Genomic DNA, 18,974 nt, shown 5'->3' on the forward strand with positions numbered 1-18,974 from the left:
CAGAAATGTTGTTGTATGCTGCTCGACCAAAAGGGTAGGGCAGCAAAATAAACTCAGATTTGCTACAGGAATGCACCTTGTAGTTGTGCCTGCTAAAGGGAATGTGAAGGAGCAGGTTGGCTGGAGCTCACTGCAGAAAAAGAAAAAAAAATCCCAAACAGTGGGGTTCTGTGCAGCTGCTCAGTGATGGCAAAAGGGAAATCCTCAGCTGGTGGAATGTTTATGACTCTGATGTTCCCCCTCTGGTCTTAATGGTGGAAGGAAAAAAGAAATCCAACCCTACATGAATTAAAACTGCAAAGAATGAGGGGAACCAGATGTGAAGTTTCACACCCAAGTACTACAAACATGGGATGCCTTAAAAAATTGAAACTGGGCAAAGCCCTGGGTAGCCAATTAAAAAATCTTTCCTTCAACTTTAGAAGAAACAAGTTCTTAGAAATGCCAGGAGTGACTCAACTGTGTTTGTTAAGCTGCTTCAGCAGCATCCTGGTTATTTCAAGTAGAATGAGGAGTTTACCTGTGATTTCCTTCCCATAAGTGGAACAACAAGCCAGCAAGGGAAGAAGAAACACACAGAGAACAATTCTTGCCATGGCTGTTAGAAATACATTGCTTTTTCTAATCCAAACTGCCTTCCCTGTGATTCTGAAAATAAGTAAAACCATCAGAGCAAATAATAACCACCTAAATAGGCCATTTTCTTAATGGCAAGGCACCACTGGCTTGCTATCATCTCCTTGGCAGTACAGACACATCCATTTCAAAGCACATATATTCACATCTGCAAAGGAGGTGGAAGAGTTTAACTGTGGAAGCACTTGCCCCATGATCAAGTAGAGCCTGATTTGGAGACACAAGAAAAAAAAAAAGTCAGATTTTGCATCTTCTATGTGAGCTTCACCAGGAGTTACAACGTTTTTGAGAAAATCCTCTTGCTGTGTGTGAGCTGTGGTTTGAATGTGCTGAATGTCACATATTTCATCACTAAAGGAGAGCCATGTTATTTCAGTAGATAAGTGATTAAGTTCAATCCTTACCAAGTTTTCTTGGTTCCTGGCTGCTATTTTCTGATCATCTTCTCCCCCATTTTTCATGTATTTGACCTCTTCCACTGGTTTGATCCTATACTCATCTGAGCACCAAGAAGGAAAAAAAAAAAAGAAAAAAAAATTTTGAACCAATGTAGTTCAGCAAACTAAAACCAAAACAACTGACTAGAAAGGACCCTAATTAAGCAAAGCACCTAAGAATTATAATTATATAGTTTCAGAGCCTTAAATGTGACCAATACCAAGGGTGTTTTTCCTGACTGAAGCTTCAGTAATTATACAGGAGCTCTCTGGTCTAGTATAAAAATGGCACCACAAGCAGGGGATGTTTGGTATATATTCTCCCCCAAAATCCTTCATTTTCAGCACAATATGTTTAGTAATGAGCAAGTTCTTTCCTCCTGCATTCTCCCTGGATTTTTATTAGCAGTGGATAAACAAGGGGTGCACAGCTGTTCCTCCAGAGAGCACGTGGCTCATGGATGTTTTCTACCTTGGAAAAAACCTCTTTTGAAAAGCAGTGCTGGAGGAGGCTGTTTAAAATTTAAGTTAAAAGCTGGGGGGAGAGGAAGACACCAAAAACCACTGCTTTTTTAAATTTACATTTTGGTTTTCCTGCACTGTTTGAAAGGAGCTAAAGCACAAGGTACACAATACATAGTCACACAGCAATTTGTGGAGAAAAAGCCCCATTCTGAGCATTTCCCTTTTCCCCATCCCCTCTCCCCTTTACATGAACGTTACCCAGACAGAAATCTAGTGTGAAAATAAGGAAGAAAAAAGTAAGATTCATGGTTTACCTTTAATATTATATTCACAGCTAAGCATTGCAGCTCTTCAAATCAATTCCCAGCCCCAGTGCCACTATGTAAATATTATCTGACAGACATGTGCCATCCCACAGGCAGTGAACAGCCCCAACCAAAGCTTCAATAAAGGGATTCTTCTCTTTAGTAGGACAAGATGGGATTTTCAGAAAAAAAATCTTCTTTCTAAGTCCTTGCAGGACTAACACTTTTTTTCTCAGCCATTTTTAGCTCTGGGAATCTTTGTAGCACGTTGTCATCATTTGAACAGGAGGAACTAAAGAAGGAGGGCTTTGGGGGTTTATTACCTTTCCTTGTGACTTAAGGTCTCCAGTCTTTATTCCCCTTTTATTCCCTTTTTTTGTGGCCCACCCGAACCCCAAACTGCTCAACTGTGACACCCAGAGTTTTGCATCCCAGATCTCCAGCCAGGATATATAATGCAGAAGAGAAACTTTACTCCAGAGGTGGAAAATGTAAATACAAAAGGAAATGAGACCATACACTGGGAGTAAAAGGCAAAACCCTGAGCAAATTAGAAGAAACTGCATGAATTTTGCTCTTTTTCTTTCAGTTTTCAAGCAACTTATCTCCCTTGCTAAAAGAAAAATAAAATGCAAATGGCTTTTTCTGGGGTATTGTATTGTTAAAAGAAATGGATCAGAATTATTTAGAAGCAACATTGCTTTCAGCAAACTGTTAACCACAGTCTGTAGAAATTAAATAAGCCTAACTTTGAAAAATAATATTATTTTTTTACAAAACAAAACATGGTTTTGCATTTGGCCTGGTCCCTATCTATGACCTTTTTTAAATATGTTGTATCAGTAACACTGAATTCATCAAAAATCAGCATCTCAGATGCAGATGCTCAAGACAGATGAAAGGATTTATGACAGAATTAGACTGTAAATGTGAACAACTCCCAGTATTCAGATCATTCATTTGCTTGATAAGGTAAGAGTACACCAGGAACTGAAAAAGTAAAAGATGTTAAATGCATTTTCTGAGTTTTACCCTCTGATTTTCTTTATGCTCCTTTCATGTGCAAAAGTCAAAATCAAGTCTTCAATTGTGTAGCTTATTATATAAAAAGAGAAAATTTCCAGCAACTCATCTGGAGGAGGAATGGGGTTACAGGACTGCCATAGCAAATACCAACTTGAAGAAAAGCAGCCTGATTGAATCAAAACAACAGAAATGAACCATAAATAAAAGACAGAAATATTGTCAAGCAGAAAACCCATCACAAAACCCATCACAGGATATAAACCAGAAAGCAGTAACACCTCTAGCATGAAAATCTTTGGAAGGGTAAGGGAGGAAGAATTTTTAGGTTGAATGTGCTGCAAAATTCTCAATAGGGAAATCTTCTGAATGAAGCTCTCCATCTGGAAACAGATAATTCTACTCAAACATGCAACCCAGTTGCCATGGCAACATAACAAGGAACTACAGCACTCATTAATAATGGTTTCAGTGATAAATGGGCAGATCAACTTATAGATTTTGAAACTATCACCTAGAAAGAGGGGTGGGAAGCAAAATGAAGTTGAGAAAAACCTCTTTGGCACCTGCAGACCTCTCTGGGAGTGCTCTTACCACAGCAAGAACAATGATGGTGTTAATTCTGGCTCAGTAAAATAACCCTGAGACATCAGAAGAAAGTGCATCTCCATCAAACACATCTGGACTCCCTGTGACTCTCCTTCATCCCTAACAAAATATGTGTCTCTTCTGTAAAATGTGAGGTTTGTGTCTAACAAATTTTTCTGCATCACACTTCTTCCTCCCAAGTGCAGAAATTGCAGATCTTACCCCTGGGATCACAAGGAATGCCAGGGATCAGAGATTCACAGCCCTCTCCTTTCCCAAAGACTTGAAAGCTAAAAGCTATATTTGGATGAAAGACTGAGTTGCTATTTTAAAAAATATTTGTTGAAAAGCATTAAGAGCTTTTAACTGAAACAGCAGGTGAGTCACTTCAGTGCTAAAAGGAAACCATGCCAACAACACCCACCATGCCATGGCAAAGGAGACAGCTCCCCAGCTACCCTGCTATGAACACCAGGGGTGGGCTCAGCTCTAGAAAGAGCATTGAGAAAACCAGAAAAACATGAACTGCAAGGACAGTCAATTCCCAGAACTAGATAGCTTGGGTAGTTTCAGTTTCCATCATCAGCCCCTTCAGTGCCACAGGGTAAAGCCCATCCTGGTTTGGAGCACAGGAGGGATGAGAGAAACTCTTCAGATTACTCCAGCTCTGTTACTGTGTGTGGCTACCAACTGTCTGGATACTATGGCAACATTAAAAAAAAAAAAAAATATCAACAGTTAGAGAAAGAAATTGCAAAAATCCTGTGAACAAAGATTCTAACTCTTCCTGAGTTAACTACTAGCTAATGGAGGATATCTCAGTTACCTTCTTAGCTCCAGCTTCAAGCTCTCTAAGAAAGCAGCATCTCTATGGCTACTTTGATTTTCCATGGTTATTCTGTTTCTGATTTAATCGCTGAGAGTCACAGCTCTGGATATGCATTCAGGGGGAAATTTCACTGGATATCAAGCACTGGGTGAGCAGCCCATCATCTTCTTCTGTCATCCAGCCCTCAGAGCTACCAACTCCCAGGCAATCCTCCATCTTAGCAATCAGTTTGCTTTTAATAACAGGAAGATAAAGAGAAAAAATAGCTTAGGAAATAAGCCATCCTATTTTCTCAAAGGACTATCTGAGCATGCTCAGTCAGATTTCCCAAATGAAGTTACCCTACCTTAATCCAATCTAAAACACAGCCACTGCTGGAAGCTGAGGCCCTGGACACTGCCAGACACTAAACAGAGGGTAGGTGGACAAAATAATGCCAATTCTGACAAGAAAATAGAAAACAACTGGCAGAAAAGCTGTTTAAAAATCTGAAAGTACTACATACCTGGAAAGACCACCCTCAAGTATTTTTTCTTCTTTCTACACAATCCTAATGGCTGTTAAGAATGCCAACTCCTGATTCTGAATGAGGTGCATGTGGATGCCAGGGATGGGGTTTGGGGAACAGAATCACAAAACCCAGACCCTTCCTGGGTGATTTCTGCAGTATTGGATGGACACACACCTGAAGCCAGGCAAGACAGAGGATACCTCTAAGCAACTGAGTGGTTCCTACTAAAGCCCTCATGTCACACCCAGCCCTTTATGCAACATTACCTCCCTCAAGGCTGATGTCTGCTTGAAGGCAAACAGCACAATTTCAGCAAATTCCCTCCTACTGTATTAGGCTGCTTCTTTCCAGGCCCAAATCCTGACTGCTTTCCACAGGTTTGACAGGAGCCATTAACTTTAATGGCTGCCATCTTGATCTTTGCTTCTACAGGAGCACAAAACCTCAGATTGCCACATGAACTCATCCTTCATCAATGCTGCCAGTTGTTTCCAGTGCTGTAAACCACTTGCAGCTCTTGATCCTGTGGGTATTCCTGTCCTCTGGCACACAGATCTGAATCCTGTCTGGGCTTGAAGGTACCATCCCAAAGCCTGCAATTCCACTTTGGATTTCTTTTCTCTCTAATCTGCTATAGTGGGAGATGGTGATGAAGCCATAATTCAGCTCTGTTGTTTCTGTAGGTTTAATTTTCAAACATGGTACAGGACTCACAGACACACTGCTATGTGCAGGGCACCAGCTGCTGAATCAAGAAAGTCATTTACTTTGTTTCTTTTACTACTTCTTTTCTTCTTGGCCAAAAAGTTCCCGAGGCCACCCAACATTTGGATTGTCACACAGCCTAAGTCCTATGAAAACTACAGCTGGATGTGTGAAACACATCCAGGAAACAAATGACAACAGGAAACAAATGACAACTCCCCCTGGTTTGCACCATGGCTTCCTTACAGGTCAGCTTCCCCTGGCTCTACAGACCAACGGGAGAGAATATTTCACCAGTCAGGGTATGACAGAAAGCTTTTCCTGCTCAGGCTTCTTCCATGCTTGTTGGGGTTAATTCTTTTCACACAAAGATGGGAAGAAGCAAGAAAAAGTGGAAGATTCTTCACAATTCCTGGAGACCAGGGTGCTAATGGATATGTGTGTGCATGGGATAGAAGGAGGATGTGAAATCCTAAACCTCCCTGGACTCTCTGAAGGAAGGCAATGCTCTGCTGCTCTGCTCCATCCTGGCTTCCTGACAAGAAGGTCAAGGATTCTCCAGCCAGCTCCCCCAAGAAATCCCCCTGGCCAGGTACATCCTGCCAGTGGCTGGTTCACTGTCACCATTTGAACAGGACCTAAAGAAGGAGGGATTTTCAGACTCTGAGAGAGGCAGAACACAAAGGAAGGGATCTATTCCCTCCCATTTCCTGACATACTCTATAATAAAGTTCAAGAAGTCAGCAACTCCTCACTCTTTTCTTCCTACTTCCTGCTGGCTGTGCTGCTGTTACCACCAGCTCCCCATGTCCTATCTATCAAGTTGTATATATATATATACAAATATATATATCTATATTTGTATGTATTTCTATTCTTTGTTACTTTTTTTTTTCCTTTCCCTTGTGTTAGTAAAATCTGTATCCAATTGTTTTCAGTTTCCAACTTGGAGTCTCCAAACTTTATTCCCCTTTTATCTTCCCTTTGTGTTTTGGGGGGGGGGAAATAGAGAGAAATTTTGTCATTAGGTTTTTGGTCTGCCCAAACTGCTCACACATGGGGAAATGTACCACATCCTCAGAGGCCATTTTGTCACCCCAGAAAGTCTCAAAAATACAACCTCAATATCCTAAACTCCAGTTACACACAGTCTCTGCCTCACTTGCATGGTACCATATTTAATTACACAACCTCCAGATACCTTAAACTCCCATTTGTACTGAAGTTCTGAGGAAACTGCATATATAAGATGATATTTAAAAACCAGTCACATTGTTGTATAATTAAAGACTTCCATGTACTTGTCTGTAATTAATAAGTCAGAAACAGTGAGGGTGGTCTGCAGTCATACCTGTCTTTCAGCTACCCAGATTTCTGCTTGCTGAAACTACATAATTCATATATATATATATATTTCTATATATGCACAGTCTTTTTTTCTTTAGCATTTAATTAACACATAACTTAAAGGCAGATAACAGGTTGTTGAAAGGAAACCATTTCTCAGGTGGACAAGATCATAGGCACAGTGCTCAGCAGGAAGGATACTCAGTAAATGCAATTATGTAGCCCACTGAAAAAGATGAAATTGATCAATGAAAGGAGGAGAGGAAACAACCAACCAAGAGATTAATTAAAGGAACAGACAGGAAGAAAATAAACAGTCTGTGCCTTGAAAACACTGCTGTTTGTATGAAAGCACCAGGTAGGTGTTTGGGATGGAGGTCACACCATCCTGCCCCAGCATCCCCATGTCACAGCAGGGAGCAACACAGGGCCAGCCCTGCACAGCCCTTGCAGCCTCTTGAAGGAGGCTGAAAGTTTGGCATTTTCAGTCACTTACTACATTTAAACACCACAAACTTAGTTTTAAGCAAATTGCATCACTGTGCCCTGAAGAGGACATCCTGCACTGCTGAGGGACTGCAAAAGCAAAGTTTGAAGAACTGGCTTCATGGCCACAGAAATCTGTTACTGGAGAGACAGGGGATGAGGAATGGTCAGGGAGCAAACCTGCAAGTACAATGTAAACTGCAATACAAGAAGGGCTAAATCTGCTCCTGCAGTCCAGCTAGGAGGCAAAAAAATCTAGGAAGCTTGTGGGCAGTGAGAGCAAGGCCTCCTTGGCCTCAGAGGACAGGTAGGTGCTGTCCTTTAACCTCACCATGGTGCCTCATGGAAACTTGGTACCAACTCAGAAGTTGTCACATCAGCCAATCTCAGGTGCAGCCAGGTCAGGAAGCTCCATTTTACTGCTCCTTTTTAAAAAATCTCCCTTAGAAAGGAAAGAAATAAAAAAAGCCCCAAAGCATCCCATCTAGCACTTAATATTTAATTCTTCTCAGTTTTTTCAGCATTAACAAAATTCCCAGTCTCTGCTGACTCACTCCAAGCCAGCATCAGTCTATGTACTGCACTGCAAACCATTTCTCATTTTAGGGCAGAACCTCTCAGATTCCAGAAAAAAAACAAACCCTAACTGACCATTACTGTGAGCATCCCTTGCACAGTCATGGAGCTCCTTGCAGCCCTGTTAATGTATTGACCAATTGCTCCAGACACCAAAAACCTCTTCCAAACTGATGTGTCCCAAGAGTTTCTGGAAAAAAGAGTAATTTTTATTGCAAATACATGATGGGATGTCTGCAGCTTTCCTCAGCCATTCTCAATCAGTCAACTATTAAAGGAGATTGTTGCCCAACTTGACATGGATTTTCACAGCTGTTCTAGCTTTCTTCTATTAATATTAGTCTATCATATTTTCACTCTGTGTGTACCTCAAAGAATACTTGTAAATGAACAGCTATTTCCCTTTTATTAATTGCATTATGAAAGGGACACAATAGGATCAGTAATGTTCTGGAGATTCAGGGTGAACACAAATGTCTCCTCATTGCTAATATTTATGTAACCCAGGAGGGAAGCAGGGAGCTAATAAAAACTTGATTTAAAAAGTACAGCAAACATTTCCAGATGGAAAAGACTCAAAAGGTAATTAGATTATTTTACTTACAGGCCATCTGAAGAGCTACAGAATTAACCTATTGGAAAGATTAATATTTTACTCTGGTTACAATTCTCAGAGTTAATTTGTTATCTCTGAAAGATGCCTCCTTCCCTCAGCAGCATCCATGTTGCAAAAGCTTTATCTAAAGCCCTAAAAGCAAACACCTACTACCCACATGGCACCCCTGGAGCCAGACTGTCCAAGCAATCAACAGGAACAATGAGAACACCCTAAGAAATTCCTGGGACCAAAGGAACACTGGTCAGGGAGGGCCTGTCCAGCTTCTTACCATGGGATTTCCTCATTTGCACCTGCAGGTAAGCAGCAAACATTGAGGATTCTGCCTTTAAAAGATTAAGGGAAAAAAGTAAATTTGTCTGTACCATAAAATAAACAGATTTCCTTCAGCACTGAGGCTGCCAGAAAATAGATCCTGGCTTCTTTCTTAGCAAACACAAAGGTGTTTGTAAATATGTTATATTTATAGTACAGTAATACAGTTGTGAGATGCATACCCCATGCACTGTATTTGTATCCAACTTGGACTCTACTCCTGATGGAGCTAAGCAGTTTGTAGGAAGGGTCACTGCCAAGAATAAAACTGTTATAAAACTGTTCATGGATCCACTGCTTGCAGAGACTTGGGGGTGCCCTCAGAGCCCCCCATCCTCTGCTCTATCTCCTTTGGGCACCCTGACACTGATGGGCAGACTGGAGGGACATTAGAACTTGCCTGTGATTAATTTCTCCCATAATAATGGGGATGACAACTGTTTCTCCACTTTGCTTCCCCTTCTCTCTTTATACTGTAAATCCTTCCTAAAGGTGCTGAGTCTAATTCTGGGTGGATCATGCCAAATCCAGCAGAAACCAGGCCAGAAAGGCAGGAATGGCTGCAAAGGAGATAAGGAGCACTGGCTGTACCAGAGAAGGTCTATAGAAACACACTGCATTTACAGTGAATAGAATGACACTGCTGAGTAATTCCCTAATCTAACACCATGACAAGGGGTCATAAACATTGCAAGGTGATAAACTGCCAGGTGAAGATAACTAGAGTCTGAAGACTACTTAGTTAATTTATGAGCACTTGATCTTTTTAAAAAGCACCACCTCTTCTTATAAGGTGTTACACAATTTCAAATCCATTCCTATGCAAGATAAAAATTTACAAAATTCTGGTTTCACAAAAAATAAAGAATCACCCCCTCTTTTTTCAGTTTCCCCACTGCAAAATCATCCTCACACATTTTCAACCATTCCAAAGCCAAGTTAAATGTTCATCCTAGATTCTTTATTATTTTTTATTTTATTGTTTTTTATTTAATTAATTTTTTTATATTGAATCATATATTTTATTGAATTTATCTATATTGAATCATATATTTTTATATTGAACCTAAGGCTAAGGGCTTGCAAAAAAGGATACTTTGCATCTCCTAGCTAGGTAGCCAGCATGGTTTAAACCACAGGGATAACTTTTTTAAGCTAAGGGCCATACTGTATCAGTTCAGTCAGATACAACATCTCAAAAAGCAGTTTAAAAAAAAAAAAAAAAAAAAAAGAACTTGTGTTAAATATAGTCACTTGTTCTCTGCTTACAGGCAAGAAAACCTCAGCAACAATTACATGGCAAAGATCTGTTATCCATTTGGGAAAGTAATCACATTTAGAGCCTTTCTGATTTTTTCTCAAAGGAAAGAAGTGAAATTATAGGAGGCAGAACTCCAAATTTGCACCATTTTTCTTTATTGCTCATCATTTTCTTCCTGTCAGGAGAAGCCATGACTAAGAAACAGAAGGCAAATCAGCCACTGAAATGCAGTGCCCTCCTCAGCAGAACTGAGGGGATGGCACTATAAAGCCTCATCCTGCCAACCACTGAGAATGCTCCTCCAGCATGTAAGGACAAGGACAAGCTGCTTGTTCCTGTGGATCTGCTTCCCAGCACAGGTGTCCTCACCAGTGGTGGACATGATCAGCCTCCCAGGGTTAGCATTTTCTTCTCCTTTCTTGGTACTTGGACTTGAAACTAATAAAAAGCTTGTGTGGCTGTACAGGCAATGGTATGAAAGAGGTGGCAGGTGTTGAGTAAGAAAAGAAGATGGCAACAGGGAACCATGAGATGTCTTCATCCCCATTCAGGCAATCACTAGCTCGACTGTGCCCAGACCTGATAGATCCTGGAGTACCATCAAACCAGAGGTTATTCCTGGTGCATAGAGAGCTGCAAGGTGGGAAAATCCCACCTCTACCACTAGGGATGAGTTGTAAAAGGATTGCTATACCTGCTTAAGGAATGTCTTCAGCTCCTGTTGAGGCTGACCTCACTGAAACCATTGACAACTAAGCAGTTATCCAACACCCAAGTATTTAAAGAGCTTTTCTGTCATAACCTCTGAACCAATGTTCTTCCCTGATGATGTGTCCTTTCCCTAGGTGCTGAAAACCAGGCTTGTTAAAAGTGTGGCAAGGTATCTTCTTGGACCTTACAGGTACCTCAAGTATCACCAGATCAGCACTGCTGTGCTTGCAAATAAGAACAAAAGAGGAGGAGGAGGAGAAGGGAGAGGTATTTCAACCACAACATTACAGAGAATCACAAAATCACAGACTGGGCTTGGGTTGGGAGGGACTTTACAGCTCATCCAGTTCCAACCTCCCTGCCATGGGCAGGGACACCTCCCACTAGACCAGGTTGCTCCAACCTGTCCCTGAATGGTCTTCCAGGGACAGGGCAGCCACAGCTTCTCTGGGCAACAGAAACATAAAGCCTTTTACATAAAGCTCAGGATTAACAGGCAGATGCTGCCAGAGCCCCAAGTGGATTAGGAGGCCATGACCAACCTCACTGGTACCTTCTTCTCACAGGTCCAGGAGCTATTTTGGCTGAGCCTTGGCCCTTCTTGAGTCCTAGCCTGAACCATGCCTGTATCTGGTGCCATCTCATGAAGGGATGTCAACCCTTGGTAGGTTGGCATCTTGTGTCCTGGATGCACCCCTCTGGGCAACCTATAACTCATCCTTTCCTGCCTCCAGCCTCATCTCCTGATGCTCCTCACTCCACTCTCTGGATGGACCCTGGACCTTGGTTCATTGCTGTCCATGGGCCCTGCCACCAGCACCCAGTTCTGTGGGACAGAATCCTATCAGTGAGGGCACTGCAGGAGCTGTGGTCATGCCTGGCTCCCAGAGCTCATCACCCTTGTGAGGCAACCCTGCTCCTGCTCCAGGAGAGATCCCCCCTGTTATACCACCTACAAAAGGCTCTTTTGATACTCTATCTCTCTTCATATATTCACTTGCTGGAGTGGGACAAAGAACTTGTTTTGTTGCTACTCTCTGAGAAAACCCACGGCCCAGAACAGCTTCCTCCTTCCACTGCACAAGCAGCACCTTTCCCAAGAGAGCTATAAAGATAAGACACTTCTGTTCACAAAACACAAAATCAGAGCTTTAAAATTCATGGGAAAAATACTTTCTTTGCACACAGTGATCACAAATACATGACCAGACAAAACCTGAGGGTGGGGTTTGGTTTGGTTTTGATTATTTTTTAAACCCTGTCGCTTCCTTATGGGCAATAAAACAGTAAATTACTAACTTACCAAGGGTGTGCTCAGAGTTACATAAATACATTATAAACCTAAATAACAGATGCAATTTTATTCCATTTCCTACTTGAACATAACACCAAATGCTTATTGATCTTCTCTCTCATTTCCTGAAACATGCTGAGTACTGACCCATGTTTACTGTGATAAGAAACCACTAAACCAGATTGACACAGGTGGACAAAACCAAAAATGTTGTTAGAATAATAAAAGAAGTGAGGAAAAACAGAGTCCAGTTTCATTCTGGAAGATGATTATACATTAAAATGTACTTCAGCCCCACACAGCAGCACAATCAACCTTTCAAGCACTGAAGGAAGATCTACCTTGTAACAAAAACTGCTGAAATGATGAACAACTCAGAAGGCAAAATTTCAGGAGCTCATCTGCTACTGGAGTTTAAGTAATAAAAAAATCTCCCCCTTTGAAACTCCTGGGAATATTTAAAGTTTGGCAGCCCTGAGACCAGGTACCTACCAGTCACTCACTTCCATGGAGCTCTGGTGAAAGCACCATGTGGAACAAATGCCTGGGGTTGCACCAGAGATATTTGTGTGTGTTTGAAAATGTCTTTAAAAAAAAGGTTATTGTCTCAAAATAAACAGTATGGTATTAGGACAGCACACAGGGCTGGTCCCCCTTACTCTGCCTAAAATGAGTGAGGTCTGACTTAGCAGCAGATCATCAGGACAGCCAGATGAGCTATTGCAATTACTATCTGAGTGCTTATCAGCTGACTGAGTCAATAAAACAAATCTGCCAGGCAAAGAGTGATGATGTGAAGCCTAACATAGCAAGACCTTCTGATCTTGTGTCTGTGTTCATGGAGAACATGATAGAAATTATATTTCTTCAGCTCAGAGCTTCCATATTGTGAGGACAGACACACTGCCTTTCACAAGGAAGAAATTCTCTTGCTCTTCTCTTCCTGTATATTGTGGGCATGGGTTGGTGCTTTCCTGACAGACCAACTGCCACCCCACAGCCCTGGTCAATACTTGCCACAGTTCAATCTGCTGACTTTCCTCTGAATTACAGCATTTTCAAAGTCTTTGAGAAGAAAATACCACCACAGGAAAAAAAATGTTGAAAAAAACAAGTGAGGAAGACTAGAGCAGACAGAAGAGCCTGCAACCAACAAAGTCCATCACACACCTCTGTGCTGTGCATCTCTGAACCCAAGGTGGGTCTGTAATACAAACCACAAAAGTGGTGAGGAGGCTTCACAAGCTGTAGCATAGGATTTCCTTTGCTTGAATTTCCCCAGCTGTCCTGTTCTGGTTAAAACTGAACAAGTCACTTGAGTCACTTGAAACTTGTTTTAAATAAAAGCAACATCCTGACCTCACAGTTCCAGACCCCACACCTCTCTGTGAAGGAACACACAGAAAAATAACCCCTCATTTAAACCTAAAGCCTGATAAACAACTTCAGATGACCCCTCTGGGTACTCCTACTTCGGGATTCACTGTCAGGAACAAGCTAGCTCCCAGAAAGGTTGAACAAGTGAAATACAACTGGTTTGGAAAGAAGGGGAGGTATTTTTTGCTGCTAGCTGTGTCATTCCTGTTTCTACACAAACAATTGATATAAAAAACACCAGAGAAGTTTGGTGTAGTCAGTAGCAATGTACCTATTTTAGGAGTAACAGTACCAAGTTAGCTTACTCACAGCTGACTTCATTTTCAGAGCAGTATCTGGGCAGATCTAGAAATTTCATTTCTGAGCAGTCCTCCAGATAACTTCTAACATTTTAAAAACTGGATTATTGTTTAGAACAGTTTCTAAAAAACCACTTTGCACACACTCACAGGATCAGGGGGGAAGAGAGAGGGGAAAGGAAAAATTAGGAGGCTGACAGCTTTCCTGCTGCACAAGTGTCTGTGGTAACACCTTGGTTACAAACCAGCCTTCCCATATAGTGAAATAGATGTCTTCATCCCATGTCCAGAGTTTCCCAGTACCACTAAATTCCCCCCAGAAGGTTATTTCTAGCTCCACAGTACCTGCAAACCCTGTTTGCTAGAAGATTTCATAACCTATTGATTTACAGGAAGAAAGTATTCAGGAATTATTTTTCTCACTTGATAGATTTTTATTTTAATGAAATGTGTCAACTATTCTGGTACTTAAGGACAAATGTATGTCAGAGAGACATATATAAATACAAGGAGGTTGTGCAACTGGCTGTTTTTTAACTATTCCAGGATATGCAGAGTTAAAGGCAGTGATTCAATACTGTACATCACTCAGAATGTTAATTTTCCACTAAGGGTTTCACCCTGACCTCTATTTCAGCTGTCAATGACATTGTCCCTTGGAGGGGACAACTGCACTATTAGGGTGATTTATTTTAACACACATTTTTTTACTATTTTGCAAAAAGAGCAAGGCTCCCAAATATACTTTCCACAATATTCATGATGCTGGGAGAAAGATGAAATCTTGCAACACTTACCACCAAACACATCTCCGTTCTGGTAGTTTTTCCCCTTCTGAGTTTCCTCTTCATTTTGTACAGTAGAAACATGCTTGGCGGAGGCACAGCCCATAGCTTCATTCAGACAGCTCCAGCTGGACTGAACCACAAATCATGTCTAGAGATGCACATTCATTTTTTGAAAAATAATCCACCTTCCCGTGTGGTTTTCAAGACACTTTTACCTAAAGAAAGCAAGAGAGAGAAAAATATTGGCAAAAGGTAAGGCCTAAATGTAGACCTTCAAGAAGACAAATTAACAGGATTGTGAAGAGAATTACAAGAGCACAACCTGCCTGCATTGTCTTAGGTTGTTCAACCTGTATCCAATCAATAGCTGATACAGGTAGATCATGATAAAGGTAAATCATGATACAGGTAGATCATGATACAGGTAGATCATGATACAGGTAGACCAATCCTGCCTTGGGACAGGAACCCAAAAATCTTTTCCAGCCCTGTTCTTTACCATAGAATCTTCAGAGTTGGAAGGGACCCATCAAGATCATCAAGCCCAATTCCTGTCCCCGTGTAGGGCAGCCCCAGAATCACACTTGGTTTTATCCCCCTTCCCCTTCATACCCAATCTAAAGCCCTCTTGATGAGCTCTGCCAACCCCCAGCCAAGAATCTTTATCCTCCTTGTGGATATTTCCACTCCATCTCTCACCAGGAGGTGAGTGCCACGCAAACATCCCCATGACCAAAGAACCCAAAACTCAAGCTATGGCACCAGCCTCTAAGCCACATGTTGATCAGGGGTGCTTTCTTGTTCCTTTCAGCATTCCCTGCCCATGAGGGAATTGAACAAAACATCACTTGTGCTCCTGATCCCTCTACTGTTTGGCCCAGTGCCCCTTTTTATTGCCTTGGGACTTCTCCTGGTCATCTCATCACTGCCCACCTGCATGACCAGGAATGGGGAGTAATCAGAGGGTGGTACCAGAGCTGGGAGCTCTCCTCCCCCTCTGCTCTGCCCTGGTGAGGCCACATCTGGAATGTTGTGTCCAGTTCTGGGCCTCTCAGTTCAAGAAGGACAGGGAACAGCTTGGAAGAGCAGAGTGGAGCAAGATGTGGATGTACTTGGAGCAGAGTGACCAAGATGATGAAGGGAGTGGAAAATCTCTCTTGTAAGGAAAGGCTGAGGGAGCTGAGGGGCTCTGCAGCTTGGAGGAAAGGAGAATGAGGACTGACCTCATCAATTTTTATAAATACTCAAAGGGAGAGGCAGGTGGATGGAGTAAAGCTTTTCTCAGGGGCGACTGATAATAGGACAGGGGGTTAATGGTTATAAACTGGAGCATAGGTGGTTCCATATAAATATTAGGAAGAATTTTTTCAGTGTAGTGACAGGGCACTGGCACAGGCTGCCCAGGGAGGTTGTGGAGTCTCCTTCCCTGGGGACATTCAGAACCCATCTGGATGTGTTCCTGTGTGACCTCCTGTAGGTGACCCTGCCCTGGCAGGGGGGTTGGACTCAAAGATCTTTTGAGGTCCCTTCCAACCCCTCACTTTCTGTGATTCTGAGCCTGCAGAGAGTTTTGTGTAAGGATGTTAAATGCAGTACTTTGAATGGCAGCAGAATAATGCATCCATTCTGTCTCCTCTACCATTTCTGCACAAATGTAATTTTCCTTTTTGTCTCCCTAAGTGTTTGGGGGCATACAGATTTTCAGAGGCCAAAAATAAAAAGAATACAAAAATCTCAAACCATTTGCAGTTCATGTTCACCACCCACAACTATTAATTATCAAGATTTGAGAGGCAATTTACAAGCTCCTATCTGCAAAATGCTAGTGAGAAAAAGCTCTCAGGCAGATCAAAAGATCTCAGGCACATCACCCCCAAATTAAATGCAGCATGTTTAAGGTTAACACCTTAATGGGTCAAGAGAAGATGACTACAGACACTTTCAGATGCTCCACTTTGTACCCCCAGGTTTCTTCTGAGCTAAAACAAGGGGAGTTCAATTATTAGAACAGAAATTCCTGTTGAAAACCTTAAGCAATTGGCTGGGTTGGGGTTTTTTTTTTTGTTTGATTTGGGTTTTTGAATCATGTCTATATTTGCTTTTCTCCTTTTACCAGCTCTTCCAACACTTGATTAATCCACTCATAATCCCCATATCTCTTATTTCTGATGCTTATATCCAAGGCTGCATACTTGACAAAACACATTTTGCTTCCACAGCTGAAAAATCAAACACTGACCAACAAATGGAGGATTTCAGGTGTTTTGCAACAAATGTTTGCTATTTTTTCTATTGCCACAACTGTACTTGCTTTCATCTTTACTGCACTGAGGTAGCAAAGCTTTCACCTTCTTCAGGCTGCAGATAAATGTAGAAGTTTCCTTCTGTGTCTACCATACAGGAACATGGGAAATCAGATTAAAATTTCATCAAACTCAAGAGATTAGAGCAATGAGCTTGATGCAACCATGAAAAAAAACCTGAGGTACCAAGGAAAGCTGCACTGGCTTTTCCTATAATACAACCCAGTCCAGACAGAAACCTGGGATTTAACTTGGTGCTAATAAATACAATTATTTCCTATAAGAAATAGCCCTTTTTGTTTTCCATTTTATTTTTTTCCCCCTGAACTGCTAATCTCCTCCTAGTGACAATGCTGATGAGGTGTCTGACTTCCCTGGGGTGCACTACTTTAAACCACTTGCATCTTACTTAAGTTGTCAGCATCCTTCCCCTTGGCTGCCTTCCCCCAAAAGCAACTGGGTTGGTTTTCTGCATGCAGGCAGTGAGCTCCTGTTGAGTGTCTCATACACCTGTGCTTTGACCCACAGTTTAGAATCTATTTGCACTCACAAAAGCTGTATTTAAAACCAATTGCACATGAAACAGATTATGTCTTCCAAATTAGAAATTTCAGGGGAAAACACACCGAGCATAACTTTCAATTTCATGGTGTAAACTTTTCCTGGATATCACTTGGATGTATTTAAACCAAGCACCATGCAGAATAAAAATTAAGAAGAAAATTTTTGGTACAGAAAGAGGTTTAAGAACCACTCCTTCAATGTTTATGCCCATAAACCTCAGCTCAGCAAAAGTTGGGAAGCAAAGAGCTGCTAGGTCAAGGGACACAGTATCCTTTTGGAAAGGTCTTTTCTGGTTTGGGTGGTGTTACCCAGCAGCTGCTCCCTGCTGAACATCAGCTGGACAGCATCACCCCCAGGCCTGACCTGTACTGATTCACCACCACACTCCTGGTTATCTCCTTCAACATGAAGGTCAGACAGCTGAGCAAGAGCTCCAGCCCATGGTTGACACCTGCAGAAGTCACTGATGGTCTGGGGTGTCCCCTCTTTAGGGGATGCTTGCAGAACTTGTCAAGGTCACACCAAGGTCACGTCAGTCTGTGTCCTCATCCCTCACTGCAAGTGGCTGAATCCCAAGCTCTCTGCTGTTTATTCCATCAACATTCCAGAGTGACTGATCCAGCTGAAATGCACCCAAGCAGGGAGGGGATGTTTGCCTTCACCTGGTTCCTACAAAGCTGGTTTGAAACAGATTCTGCAGGTCAAGCACTGTGAGTCCCCGGGTGAGCAGATCCCAACGTGACACCAGGGACTCCTCCATGCACAGCATGGCCCTTGGCACTCCAAAAGCACTGAATAAGATGAAGTTCTCTTTGCAAAGTGAGTTTGCACCTTCCCTTCTCCTCAGGAACAGTAAAGGCTATCAACCAACTGTTCACTACAAGAAGGCCAATGGCATCCTGGCCTGGATCAGGAACAGCATTGCCAGCAGGCCCAGGGAAGGGATTCTGCCCCTGTGCTCAGCCCTGGTGAGGCCACAGCTTGAGTCCTGTGTCCAGTTCTGGGCCCCTCAGCTCAGGAAGGAGATTGAGGTGCTGGAGCAGGCCCAAAGGAGGCAACTGGGCTGGTGAAGGGACTGGAGTACAGATCCTATGAGGAGAGGCTGAGGGAGCTGGGGGTGTTCAGGCTGGAGAAGAGGAGGCTCAGGGGAGACCTCATCACTCTCTACAACTCCCTGAAAGGAGGTTGGAGCCAGGGGGGGCTTGGGCTCTTTTCCCAGGCAACTCTCAGCAGGACAAGAGGGCAGGGTCTCAAGTTGTGCCAGGGGAGGTTTAGGTTGGAGATTAGAAAGAATTTCTTTCTGGAGAGGGTGATCAGGCATTGGAATGGGCTGCCCAGGGAAGTAGTGGATTCTCCGTGTCTGGAGATATTTCCAAAGAGCCTGGATGTGGCACTGAGTGCCATGGGCTGGGAACTGCAGCGGGAGTGGATCAAGGGTTGGACTTGATGATCTCTGAGGTCCCTCCCAACCCAGCCAATTCTATGATTCTATGATCAGAAGCTTAAAAGACACAAAACCATTCCCACCAGAAAGAAGC

At 42.4% G+C, this 18,974-nt stretch overlaps 1 protein-coding gene across 2 annotated transcripts in view; it reads right to left on the reverse strand.

The window, feature by feature from the left end:
- Positions 1–18,974, reverse strand: part of C8H1orf21 (chromosome 8 C1orf21 homolog) — a 72,895-nt gene that overhangs the window by 23,611 nt on the left and 30,310 nt on the right. For both annotated transcript variants that reach the window (XM_030455231.1, XM_030455232.1), the window contains 2 exons: positions 14,579–14,784; positions 1,041–1,135 (listed from right to left, as the gene is read on the reverse strand). In XM_030455231.1, coding sequence (XP_030311091.1) covers positions 1,041–1,135; positions 14,579–14,672 — 189 coding nt within the window. In that variant the 5' untranslated portion in view covers positions 14,673–14,784. The remainder of the gene's footprint in view (positions 1–1,040; positions 1,136–14,578; positions 14,785–18,974) is intronic.

The sequence above is a fragment of the Calypte anna genome, chromosome 8, assembly GCF_003957555.1.
Source record: "Calypte anna isolate BGI_N300 chromosome 8, bCalAnn1_v1.p, whole genome shotgun sequence".
Lineage (NCBI taxonomy): Eukaryota > Metazoa > Chordata > Aves > Apodiformes > Trochilidae > Calypte > Calypte anna.